The sequence below is a fragment of the Solanum dulcamara genome, chromosome 8, assembly GCF_947179165.1.
Source record: "Solanum dulcamara chromosome 8, daSolDulc1.2, whole genome shotgun sequence".
NCBI classification, from domain to species: domain Eukaryota; kingdom Viridiplantae; phylum Streptophyta; class Magnoliopsida; order Solanales; family Solanaceae; genus Solanum; species Solanum dulcamara.
Window position 1 is genome coordinate 59,771,411 of NC_077244.1, and position 13,927 is coordinate 59,785,337.

General features: G+C 35.7%; 1 protein-coding gene across 1 annotated transcript; it reads right to left on the reverse strand.

Moving 5' to 3' along the window:
- Positions 1–11,954: 11,954 nt before the first annotated feature.
- On the reverse strand, positions 11,955–13,642 carry LOC129899301 (phosphoenolpyruvate carboxylase kinase 1-like). The gene is made up of 3 exons (XM_055974213.1): positions 13,183–13,642; positions 12,510–12,948; positions 11,955–12,261 (listed from the first exon to the last, which is right to left on the reverse strand). The coding sequence occupies exons 1-3, from the start codon at positions 13,525–13,527 to the stop codon at positions 12,218–12,220; spliced, it is 828 nt and encodes a 275-aa protein (XP_055830188.1). The 5' UTR covers positions 13,528–13,642; the 3' UTR covers positions 11,955–12,217.
- Between the last annotated feature and the right edge of the window lie 285 nt (positions 13,643–13,927).

Consider the following 13,927-nt stretch of genomic DNA (forward strand, 5'->3'; position numbering starts at 1 on the left):
ACTAAAGATAGAGGTAAAATGATAATTTTGCACAAATTTTTGAAAATGACTCTCAAGGTCATTATAGGAAAATACCCCATCTATATCTCAAAAATAAATTAATGGAGCTATGAAAACCAACAGAAAGTCTGTCCTTGATTGATATTGGATGGGATTTCTACATAGTCAAGTTCACCTTACTCAAAAATATGGAGAAGGCTATTCATAGGGGTCCGTGGTTTGTTCTGGGGAATTTATTCACAGTCAAGAAATGGGAACCAAACTTTGTTCCGCAAGAATGTACGCCCTCCCACACGACAATTTAGGTACGCCTACCTCAAGTACCTATTGAGTTCTACGATGAACAGATTCTAGAAAAATTGGAAAAAAACTAGGGACACTTTTGAAGAACGATGCTCGTACATCAGCGATGCTACGAGGGTGTTACACCCGAATTTGTGTACAAGTACCTCGGGGGACTCCGGTAAAAAAAGATCTTCATTGGTACACACACTCAGAGGTGATCTACGAGGGTGAAGGTACTCTCTATACAGGGTGTGGATGGGTTGGTCATACCACCAAGGCATGCCCATACGAAGTGCAGAAGGAAAGCCAATCAGTGGAAACCCAATCAACCAACCATGACTAAGACGCATAGCAAGTAGTCTTCTTTCCAAAGAAAGGGAAGACGAAAAAGAAACAAGGAAAATCTCCCAAGTAAAGTTCGATGAGAACGCAACTGCAATGAAGGTAAGAGTTTGTGATGCGTTCACAGGTAAGTTTCTAACCAAACTCTTGTAACTAGTATGAGATTTGCAAAGCTCCCTACCCCCCATGCTAACATTAGTAATGAAAATGGAAATAATTATCGGAGACTAGCAGTAGTGCTCCCTTGATGCCGGAAAACCCCATAGCTAGGCCTAACAGTCATGGAAAAGGAAACGTCATTAGAGGTCCCACTACAAATCCTCTTAATGGTCACCAACCCCCCTCTGTATCTCATTAAAGAGAATGGAGTAGCTAGCCCTCAACTTTACTCTTCAATTAATGAAGATGGGTCCACCTCCATCTTTACTCTTGAGGCCAACTTCACGTCCAAGGAAGGATGTGATCTCTTCCATGGAGGCCGTCAATACATGAGGTAATCATCATACCTCCTTTAGTGAAATGACTACCTCCATCACCTCAAATTACACCTTCCCCAAAACTACTATTTTTAGTAATAGAGAGGATATTTCCCCCACCCTGATCACTCCTTGTAACACTAGGTTCGAAAATGAATCCCCTTCCTCCACCAATGACCTTTGTCTCAGTACCACCACTACCAGACCACATCTTAGAGTCTTGGCTGGAACTGGCTCTCCAAGAAAGGTTAATCACTCTAACAATAATAGTGGGATAACAACCAATAACAATTGCATTGGAGGACCCAAGAATGATAGCAGAGATTGTGGTAGAGGGAATGAACATAGCTCTGAGTTCATATAGTCAACACCTCTGGACTCAGGCCTTGCTTCAAACCCACCTCCTAGGCGATCCACACTCCATGTCCACAATGGAAAAAACATGATCATGGAACTAGTTCACTCCCAACTACCCTTCTTTCCCCAGATGGACAACAATCCAGAGCTTATGAACCCAACCTTTCTTCAAGTGAACCAATTAGGAAAGGTAGAAACCCTAAGAAACACAATATTGGAGGCTCTAAAATCAATAAGGCAATCCAACAAGGAAATGGAGGAACTCCTTTGGGCCTTAGAGGATCAAAAAGTAGAAGTCTGGCTAATAGAAAAACCCCGCCAAAAATAATTCATAGAGCCTTATAGCAAAGCTAGTTTAGCCCACTGACCCCAAGAGGTGAGGGTGATGACTCTGAACCTGAGGAACCATTTAGACCTGGTCCCTCCTGCAGTAACTCTGATTCCCATAGATTTCCAAAGGAACCTACCTTTAAAGGTTAAAGGAAAGGAACCCCTGAACACCACACCCTCAATGTCCACCCAGATGATGAACTTCATCATATGAAATACAAGGGGAGAAAATAACTCTAAGTTTAGGAGACAATGCAGAGCACTGATGGCTATGCATAAACCAACTATGTTGGTTCTCTTTGAAACCAAAATGAAAGACCATGGGAGGATTATTGTTGACCTAGGCTTTGGAGCTCACATTTAGTCGCTTCAGGTGGCCTTTCTGGGGGCATTTTCATCCTGTGGAAAGAGGAGTTACTGAAAATTAGAAGTATGACTATCACCTCTCAAGGCATCCATGTGATGGTTAAGGTATTTCCCTCTCTTAACTCTTGGTTGTTTTCTGTCATTGATGCTAGTAATATCTTCTCTAGTAGATACTCTCTTTGGGACAACCTCATTAAGATATCCCAAAACTATAATGGTCCTTATCTTATTAGAGGGGACTTCAATAAAGTCCTACAAGCTAAAGACAAATTTGGTGGGAGAAACATTTGTAATAACATAGCCAATCTAGTCTGGTAATGTTTTAAACAATGTGGGATGGTAGATTTGGGTTATAAGGGTAGTAAATATACCTGGCCTAACAAAAGATTCAAGAATAAAAAAAATTCCATCCTTAAAAGGCTGGATAGATGTATGGCCAATAACTAGTGGATAACTCTCTTCCTTGACTCTAATATTATCCACTTACCGAGGACCCATTCTGACCATTGCCCTATCCAAATATCCCTTGAAAATACTAGGACTCTCAAAAGGAACTCTCCCTTCAGACTAGAACCCATGTGGTGTAGCCACCCAACTTTAGAATTCTAGTCCAAAATTGCTTTCACCCTCCTAACCATTTGACCCAAACCATCTTGATATTCCAAAAGGAAAGCACCCTATGGAATAAAGTGATGTTTGGAAACATCTTCAAAAAGATGAAAAATATCCTAGCCAGAATCCATGGCATTCAAAACTCTCCCTACTATAATCATAGCTCTTTCCTCCACAACTTGGAAGTGGAGCTCCTTAATGAGTATTATGATATACTCAAGTTTGAGGAAATCTTCTGGAAAACTAAGTCCAGAATCAATTGAATCAAGTAGGTGATGCTAACACCAAGTTTTTTCACATCTCAACACTCAATAGGAGAAAGAAGAAACAAAATTCTATTTTTGAAAGATGGTACTGGTACTGAGTTTAACAACCATGACAATATCAAGCATTATGCCTTATCTTTCTTCACTGCTTTATATACCACTGAGCATGATGCTTCTGGCAATCTAAACCAGACTCACTCCCCTGCAACAAGTACTCTTGACCAACACTCAAGAAGCATTCTTAAGTAACCCTTGAAGGAAACTGAGATCATTAGTGCTATTAAATTTTTCAAACCCCTTAAAGCCCCTGAGCCTGATGGTATCCACCCCATTTTCTATCAAAGATATTGGGATTCTGTCGGAGGTAAAATTACCTTCTTCTGTAAGGAAATATTCCATACAAATACCATGGACCCTAAGGTCAACACTACCCTTATGTGCCTCATTCCCAAGTGAAGAGATGTCATTACTCTGAAAAGTTTCAGACCTATTAGCCTCTGCAATACCAGCTACAAACTCATCACTAAGATCATTGTTGTTAGAATCAAGGCTCACCTTAATAGCATTATTGGCCCTTGTCAGGCCAATTTCCTTACTGGAAGGAAAGCCTCTAATAATGCCATCATTTTCCAAGAGTATATTAGCCATTTTAAGAGGATGAAAGGTAAAAAACCTAACATGATTATTAAAATTGATCTGGAAAAGGCTTTTGATAGACTAGAATGGTCTTTCGTCAGGGACTCCCTTAACTTTTTCAACTTTCCAACCAAGCTGACAAATCTCATCATGTCTTGTATTACCTCCTCCTCCATCTCTATTATCATAAATGGTACTACCACTAAGTACTTCAAGCCTTCAAGGGGTATTAGGTAAGGAGACCTAATCTCCTCATATATCTTCATCCTCTGTATGGAGAGATTGTCTAGGGATATTGATGAGGCTGGCTGCAATAAGTCCTGGTTCCCCATCAGTATCTCTAAGTTTGGACCAAAAATCTCTCATCTCTTCTTTGTTGATGACCTCACACTTTTTTCTAGAGCTAACCCTTAAGGCTGTGATACAATCAACAGGATCCTTGATGATTTCTGTAATACATCTGGTCAAAGACTTAACCTAGCCAAATCCAAAGTCATCTTCTCCAATAATTCTAGCCTAGATACCAAAGAAAGATGCTCTAATATTCTAAAAATTATTGTCAGGAACTTCTTTGGGAGATACTTAGGGTTTTCTATCTTCCATACCAAATCTGTACAGAGCGACTTCTAATTCATTCTGGATAACATACAGACTAAGTTGAATGGATGGAAGACTAACTTTCTTAACATGGCAGGAAGAATAGTCCTTGCTAAAGCCTCTCTAGCATCCCCTCCCATATCATGTAATACATCAAACTTCCCTCTGGGATCACCAAGAATATTGATAGTATCTAGAGAAATTTCATCCGGAGATCAACCTCTGAGAAAAACAGGATGCACCTCATCAACTGGAATACCATCACCAACCCTAGGAATCAAGGTGGTCTGGATCTTTATAAAAGCTAAACCAGAAATAAAACCCTTCATGCTGGCCTATCTTGGAGGTTGTACAAGAGCCCCCAAGATTTATGGACCAAAGTAATTTACTTTAAACACTGCCATAGTAAATCTCCCCAAGCTTGGAAGCATCCAACCTCTAGAACCTGGCTCTACATCAAAGAAGGCTGGTAGATATATACTAAAGGCTCTAGATGGATTGTCAACAAGGGAAACTCTGTTAATTTCTTTGAGGATAGATGGATCCCTAACCATAAACCCATTAGGAACCTCATCTTTATCCCCCTGAATGCCCAGGACCATAATAGGAAAATCTCATCCCTTAGGTCTGATGGAAGATGGAACCTAAATGACCTCTTCTTTAACCTCTCTGACGACCTCATCAGGATCATAACTAATAGCTTCTTGCCATCCACCACCAATCCGGAAGATAATCTCATCTAGAACTTCTCTAAGGATAGGTTTTTCACCACCAATAATACTCACAAGCTTATTCAGCAAGACCTTCATGAATAAAATCATGAGACTCATGTTGATCTTTCCTGAATCAAGAAAGTACATGTCCCAAATAAGATCAAAACCTTTATGTGGCTATTCTCCCATTGCAGGCTTCCCACTAGCCACTACCTTCACTCTGATGGTCTCAATGTTGATCATGTATGCTTCTGCTACGGGAGAGACCAAGATAACATAAACCACATCTTCTTCCACTGTACAAGAGCCAGATTGTTTTGGTAAAAGCTTGCTAATCTTAGCTCAATAGTGACCAGTATTGACTCCACTCTCCTAAACACCTCTAACTGGTATAGCACCTGGAAACTCCTCTCTCAGAAACCCTTCAATAAATAGCTCACCTGAGATACTATCATCTCTTTTAGCTTCTTGGAGATCTGGACTAGCATGAATGAAAACCCTTTAACAAGAGGAAAAGCCCTGCTAGCACAGAACACATAATTGCCTTAACTATCGAGTTTCATTTCCTTTGTAATAAGCAAAAGAAGACTAGGAACCAAAAAATTCCTATCCAAATTAAATGGAACCCTTCATATGAAAACACTTTTAAACTCAACAGTGATGGAGTTGTTCCAAACCAGACTGGAGTGGGGGGATTGGGTGGTGTGATTAGAAACCACAACAAAGAATGGATTGTTGGCTTTACCAAATCGTGTACCCACAGCAACACTGTGCAGGCTGAGCTACTGGCCATATTTTATGGCCTTAGACTGGCTAAGGAAAGAAACTGAAAGCCTATTGAAATCAACTCAGATTCATGCCAAGCTGTGTCAATGAGTATTGATAACCACTAATGTCTTAACAATATTATCTCTGAATGCAGGTCCTTGATGAGGGAGTTGGAGGCCGCAGCTATTAGGCATGTGTTTAGAGAGGAGAATAGGGTAGCAGACACGCTAGCAAAAAAAAAGTGCCAAGCGACCTTTTTTTGAAGAAATCAAAATTTTTGAAGCCTTCCCAAGCTACATTTTGGATGCTTTATATGCTGACACCAGTGGAGAGGTCTATATTAAAAAACTTATTCCTTGTAATATTGATTTTTGTACTACTAGCTCTTCAACACACCCAGTGGCACCTGCTACTATAACGGGCATGCCCGGAATCTTTGTATCTAACTTTCCATAGTTAATATAAATCATCTTTTCTACCACAAAAAGAAATACATAGCAATACTATAATACATCTGCTATGCATTAAAAGTAAATTATGCATACAATATAAATGTATTATAATTATTTTAAAATATATTATGTCTTTTTGGCAAGAAATTGACACAATGTATTATAAATGTATTAAAGTGTGTGATAAATGTATTGTTCATAATAAAACCTATATTATATATTTTATAAATTATTTTCGATAATATATATTAAAAATTTATTATAAATATATTATAAGTATCTAGTAAAAAAAATATTTTATTACAAATGATAAATCTTTTTCTTTACATAGTATATCTATGTAAGTTCCCTAATTCATTCCAAGAAAGAATCTACTCGAACAACCAAGGAAACACATGGGCCTACGGTTTGTCAAGTCCAAATTTCCAACTTGGCCCATCTCCGTGGATCCTATGCTTTCATCAAATTAAATCCAATAACGTGGCATAAGTGCATAACACATATACCCAAAAGACACAACTAGCCAAAAATCTCTTATTTCTTTCTGTTTAACAGTAGGCCCAATTAATTTGACTTGACCCCTCTACATCCAACAACACGTACTACTAATTATTACTATTACTAATATATATGAGGGGCTAGGGAAGTAGGTCATGGTTCATGCCTGCTTCCAGCCAGGGGCTTTTTTGATATTTTACATTTTTTGTACTTTAATAAGATGGCATCTCACTGCTTCATACTTAAACAGTTTCATTTTATTGGACATAAAAATCAATATTTGTGTTACTTTTTTACCTCTTTTCCCGCAGTATACGCTTGTGCCCATTTCTTTTCTTATTAAAAAAATTACGCAGGTTGACAAATCTTATTATTATATTATGTATTTAGGATAAAGTTTTAAAATAATTATGGCTTGTAGTAAATATAGCTATTTATTTATGCGGTATGACAAATCTTACTTGTCAGATATACAAATATATATATGTATATCAGTTAGCATTATACAATTTTTTTTTGAGAAATATACATATATAATTCGACAAATATACTTATATAATTTGCCTCTCGCTCGCCACTCTCCACTATATCTCAATCTCACTCGCCTCTCTCAATCTCGCTCGCCTCTCTCCTTATCTTTCTCAATCTCGCCTGTCATATATACAAATAAATATGTATATCAGTTACATATATAAAACATTTGACAAAATATACATTATACAATTCGACAGATATACATATACAATTCGCCTCTCGCTCGCCTCTCTCCTCATCTCTCCCAATCTCGCTTGTCAGATATATAAATACATATGTATATCAGTGTTTGTATATTTTGGTATACAAATAATTCGTAGGTATAACATTTTTAGAATTTGCTACGACTTTTATATAATTCGCTACAATATTTATATAATGACAAATTTTATGTTTGTTATTATAAGTAATTAGAAAAACTATACCCATATAAAATAATTATGTTTAAAAGATTTGTCATATCTGAAAATCTCTCTTATTTCACGTCTTGTTGAGTACTTGTTGGCCCTAGCAGCTTTTGGGTTTCAATTACTTTCTTCTTTGACACAATCTTGAGGATATAATTCCTGAAAATGTTAGTTCATTACTAATATTTATTATTTATTATTTAATATACAAAACATAATAAAGATAAAATTAGGAACTGAAAGACTAATAATTTAAAAATTGATTGATTCTCGAAATTCTATTAATTTCATATAAATTGGGAGATGAGAAGTAACATATATTTTTTGATAATTCTGTCAAAAAATACTATAAATTACGATAATTAACAACTTAAATATTTAAAATACATAGAAAAAGGGATTAAATTTTAAAATTCTATATGTGTCACATAGATTGAGACAAAGAGAGTAATATATAACATTTGAAAATTACGTAAAAATTATTATAAATTATAATAATTAACAACTTAAAATATTTAAAAGACATATAAAAATGGATTAAATTACATATGTTACATAAATGTTATCTTAAAAATACTACAAATCACAATTATTAATTCTCAAAATTTCACCTGTAATACGTAAATTGGGACAAAGAAGGTAATATATATTTTGTGAAAATTACATAAAAAATATTATAAATCATAATAATTAATAACTTAAAATATCTAAAATAAATATATAAGCAAATTGATCGACTCTCGAAATCCATATGTGTCACATAAATTGAGACAAAAGGATTTACGTATATTATGTAAAAGTTACGTAAAAGGTGTATAAATTGCAATAATTAACAACTTAAATATTTAAAATATCTATAAAAAAAAGATTGATTCAGAATTATATCTATATCACATAAATTAGAACAAGCGAAATAACATATGTTGGGTCATGCTGGCACGACACTTTGTATCTAGTTAACACAATAAGGCACTAAATACTAAGGTGCGCATCCATTGATTTTCAATCCGTGAACACGTTAAATCAATAACTAAACTAATTAGATATTTATTATCGATTTTTGATTAATCAATTTATGGCTATTAACGGTTCAATTTTTGATTAATCGATTTATGACTCTTAACAGTTCGATTTTCAGTTTGACCAATAAGAAATGTTTATATACACGATGTTCATACAAATAGAATTAATAGCAAGAATAGATGTCCAACACAAATTTCTACATTGATAGCTTTTATTTAAGTCATAATTATTCGAATTCCTTTTAAAGACTCATGCAATAATGTAAGATCCCGCATGGTTTAAAGGTTGGAATGTGTCATACTAGGGTAAGGTAGGGGAAAATGGCTTCGGAGGATCCTTTTTGTCTCAAACTCGATGACTTCTAATTTTATATATGAGTTAGGATCAATTCCTAAGTATTTAAAAAGTATTAGATGTAGTGTAGGGTCATAAGGGATCTCTAACACCAAGCCGAATTCAAAGAATTTCTATCGGCTAAGTTTTCGTATGAGTCCTAAATAGTGTCAACTTCAAACGCCAATATCTCCTAGTATATAACGAATTAGGTATTCAATTTCCTATCAAATTAAAGGTCTTTGAGACTTCTTTCCAACACCACCAAGATTGCATTATTTGGATTTTGGAGTAAAAAATTATGTTCTCTTAACCAAAAGGGTGCGGGCCAAGTTCGCGTCGTGGACTTGGTCAATCTTGTCTCAAATTTTAATTTCGGAAAAAAATGAACTGTGGGGGAAAAAATCTGTGTCGCGGACCTGTTTCTAGTTAGTTCAAAATTTAGCAAAAAATTTCAGTTTCAAGTAAGGGCAACTTAGACAATTCCTTGAACATATATAGACGAACTTGGACGCGTTTTGGGATTATTTTTGCGGTCTTTTGCCTCCCCAAAACCCTAAACTTCATCATCTTCTCTCTCAAATCATCTCCAAAAAATTTACTCTCAAACTCAAGGATTCAAGCTTCTCATTGAAGACCTAACATCAAGACTTCTCCAATTCTTTTTTAAGTTCCTCTCTAAGGCATGTGGATTTTCATCCATGGGTTTTTCCTCCCATGGAACCCAAATATTTTCTCAACTTAGTATTTCAATTTTAAATGATGAAATCCTATGGGCTTTTACATGATGGTTCCAAATGCATAGATCATGGTATATTTCAAGTGATGAGTTTTATGGATTTTCATACAACGAGTCCAAATGTATAGATTCTTGAATATTTGAAGTTTGTTTAACTATATTGACTTATGTTGACTCTTATTTACATGGAATGGATGATTTATCATGGTCCTTATATGAAGGCTTGAAAGTAGTTTTAAATTATATTGATGGGTTGTTTTAAGATGTTTAAATGATAAATTCCTTCACTCTCATGCATTCTAGCATTAATTTAAATGACTTGAAAGTTGATTGGTATGAACCCACCTGGTTTTCTATGATAAAGTAAAGTTGAAATGAAGTTTGACTCCAACGAATGTTATCAAGTAAATGTTTATGAAGGGGAGTCTTTATAAAATAATTTATTGATGAAAGGACTTCTTAGCCAAAGTAAAATTTCAATGTGAAAGGACAATTCTCACATTGAATCAAATGAAATGTTTAAGGTTATGATATGACATGTATGACATCCCTATATGCCGTCAATGCTTTTGAACATTTTTTCAAAAGGTAGGTCCAATTAGCATGGTACCCGAAATACCATCACTGATTATAGACCTAATTTTCTTATAAATCAAGGCTCATTTGTAGGATGGTAAATAGGGCGTGACAATAATGATGATATTATACATCGAAGATTTTAATAAGATATTCCACCGATTGATGTTTTAATGTTAAAGTTGTTATATTGATGTCCAAACGTTATTCCGTGGAATTTGACCTAGCACCGAATGTAGCATGTAGATGGGGACTCGATCGAAGGGGTTCTTAAGTGAAGTCTCATGTTGCATTAACTATGTGCCACCATAGGAGCCCTTGTCGGCTAGGCTTTTGTAGCCATCAAATGTTAAAGTTAAAGTTAAAAAATGTTTAAAATTGATCGGAGTTCTACCTTCCAAGTAGTGTCCTCGTGCCAATGTAGGGGATATATTGGATTTCATGTAATAACTCGCATGGTCTTAAATGTCGGTTATGATCACCTCCCCTCAAAATGAATATTTTAAGGTTTCATATGATGATGTCTAATGCATGAATTCACTTATGCATATTGCTTACTCATGTCTCTCTCTTATGTTCTTCATTTCATAGCATACTCACATACTTAGTACAATCAAAGTACTAACGTATATTTTTGCCTACATGATATCACCATATAGGGATTGGCGTCTCTCTTCACCCTCTTCCCCGTGGCTAAGTTAATTGTTGAAGGCTACCACTTTGGTGAGTTCCCATGTTCTGAAAACGGCACTCCTATCTTATCTAGCTTATGTTATGTTTATACTCTTACGTTGAATTTTGGTATTTTTGACTAAATCTTGAGGGTGAGCTAGGGATATGTCTTAGCCCTTGTCAAATCTTTAATGTAGAAGGTATGGTTGGACATAGAAAAAGATGTTATGTTGTCTTTGATTCTTAGTAAATGTGAAGCCTCTTAGTCCCTATATCCCTTTTGTTTCCGCTTGATTTGTTTATCATTACCAATGAAATGCTTAATGAATGCTAAGAGGCTTGGGTGAGGTACCTCCGGGTGTCTCATTCGCCGTGTAACGTCTAGGCCCTAGGTTTGGATCGTGACAAATAAATTGAGGAAACAATATTAATTATTTGTGTTTGTCACAATCAAATTTAAAATTGACAATTGAGAAGAGAGAAAGTGTCACAATAGCAAAACAGTGATGCTAATTTGTATTGCCTACAACTGAAAGTAACACTAAAATCCAAAAATTAGAATTGGTAAAATGTTAAAGTGTTACATAATAAGATGTGAAATAATAATTTTAATATAATTATTATTATTGGATTATCGGTTTAACCATTAACAAAAATGATAAAACCAAAAGCCAAAACTATAATCCAATAATTTTTTGTTTACAAAATCGCTTAAAAATCCTTAACCCAATAACAAAAAATAAATAGTGTTTTTTTAAGTTTGGTTTATCATTTAAATCGCACACACCTACTACTTACCTGTTGGGGACCCCTAATATGTTTGTTTTTTTAAAGAAAAAAAAAATACAATTACTAGTACTCAAAACGAAACACCACCAAATTTAAGAAAAAACACCACCAAATTTAAGAAAATGATACGAGTCATCATGATGTTTACTTAGTAACTACTGCCAAATATGGATGAGATCAGAATAAGGGGGAAAAGAGAATTTATTCAGTATCATACAAACATTGCATTAAAACCTCGCAACAATGGGGGAAGTAATGCATCTGCCGTTACCCTCTAGACTCCAAATTGACTTGTGGTTAAGCAAATCAATTTAGATCAGGGTATATTGGTGCCTGTACATTATGTATATATCTCACTTACTATATCTACATCCAAGAACAATTAATTGCTCGCATATCACTGATCATTTCGTTTTCTTAATCGCCAGACGCAAATCTCCTCGAAGCTAAAATGGAGCAATTTCTCCATTGCTAGTCATCCATGGATGTCCTGTTTATCAACACCACATTAACACGGTTTATTAGCCAGAAATTACATTTTAAAAAAAAAGTAATCAATGAATAAAGTATAAATTTTACCCTTCAAAAGAAGATTAAATTAAGATTTATCTAAATATTAATACTAATTCATAATGTGTAATTGTATTATTTATTTTTTTTTGAGAATTTGGTCAATAGTCAAATGATAGTCAATCAATAGTAGATAAGAGATCTCAAAAGTTGAAAGAGAAATCATACTGAGAACTTGTTCAGCAGAGAATCTTCTAGAAACGTCTTTAGAGAGCATTCTCCGAAGCACATCCTTCGCTGCCGGCGATACTGAATGGAAGATCCTAGTCGGAAACCTAAGGTTCGCTCTGAGCACAGCCTCGAAGATCTCCGTAGCCGAGTCACCAAAGAAAGGCGGAACTCCGGCAAGCATTATATACAGAATAACACCAGCACTCCAAATATCGATCTTCTCACTGTAGTTTCTCCCAGCTAACACCTCCGGCGCCACGTAATACGGCGTCCCTACCACGCCGCTCATCAGCTGTCCATCACGGAAACACTCCGCCGATCCAAAATCAGCCAATTTCAGCTCGTTCGAGTGGTTGAATAAAATGTTATCCGGCTTGACGTCCCTGTGGGCTACACCGAGACGGTGACAGTGAGCTATTGCTTTCATTAGTGGTACCTATAGAAACATTATGCAGAAAATTTATCAGACATGACGAAAAAACTAAAATAAAAGCCGATTATATATTCTACTTCGCTTAGCTTTACAATTTACTTTCTCCTCCAATTTTCGAAAATTCAACAAGGTGCTGCTTCGTAGATCGTTCCTGATTCAAGCCATTTTACGAAGCAAAAGTAAAATTTCTCCATTTCGATCAGCAACGAGTGAGATTTTGGTGATCTGGAAGAGTACCATGACATCAACAGCTTTGGACTCTGAGAAAACCGGTTGGCTAGTGAGGCGTTGGAACAAATCGCCGGAATTGCAGAGCTCTAGAACCATATCAAGGTGAGTATCGTCCTCGTAGATATCGAAGATACGAACAACATAAGGATTGGGCGAAAGCAAGTGCATAATTTTCGCTTCGTTGTAAAGGCATTGTCGATCTATGGCGTCATCGGCGATTAGGCGCTTGTCGATAGACTTGACGGCGAATGGCTCACCGGTCGCCGGCGAGTAACACTTGAAAACGGTGCCGAATCGTCCCCTTCCTAACTCTTCACCCACACAGTAATTTCTCTTTATTGACTCACTCATTCCGTATGTTTTGTTTTTTTCTACTTCTCAGACTGCTATTTTTTCGTTCAGAAGGTTTGGTCTTATAGAGTCGTACAGAGGGAGTAGGAAATTTAAGGAAGAATATTCGGTGAAGGAGATTGGCCAATGAGACACAGCCATGTACAAGTATTAACGGTTTCCATAGACGGCGTTACCCCTTTTTTAGGCAATTTGTTAGCTATTAGAGAAATAAATACATATATTAGATTTGATATTCTTGTTTATTAAAAAATGATATAGTTGAATTTAGAATATGTGTTTTAATTTAATTCGATTACACTAATTAACAAAGTCACTTTAGAATATGCTTGATAGTGTTTTTAGTTATTAATTACTTATAATTCGAATTAGTATTATTCTTATACGTAGTAAAATATGA

What these genes read in the sequence shown, in the direction of transcription:
- LOC129899301 (XM_055974213.1), bottom strand. Translation starts at nt 13,527, where the DNA reads ATGAGTGAGTCAATAAAGAGAAATTACTGTGTGGGTGAAGAGTTAGGA. An exon ending in CCAAAGCTGTTGATGTCATG is followed by an intron (nt 12,949 to 13,182) that starts GTACTCTTCCAG and finishes ATGTTTCTATAG; the next exon opens with GTACCACTAATGAAAGCAAT. An exon ending in CTCTGCTGAACAAGTTCTCA is followed by an intron (nt 12,262 to 12,509) that starts GTATGATTTCTC and finishes GTTGATAAACAG; the next exon opens with GACATCCATGGATGACTAGC.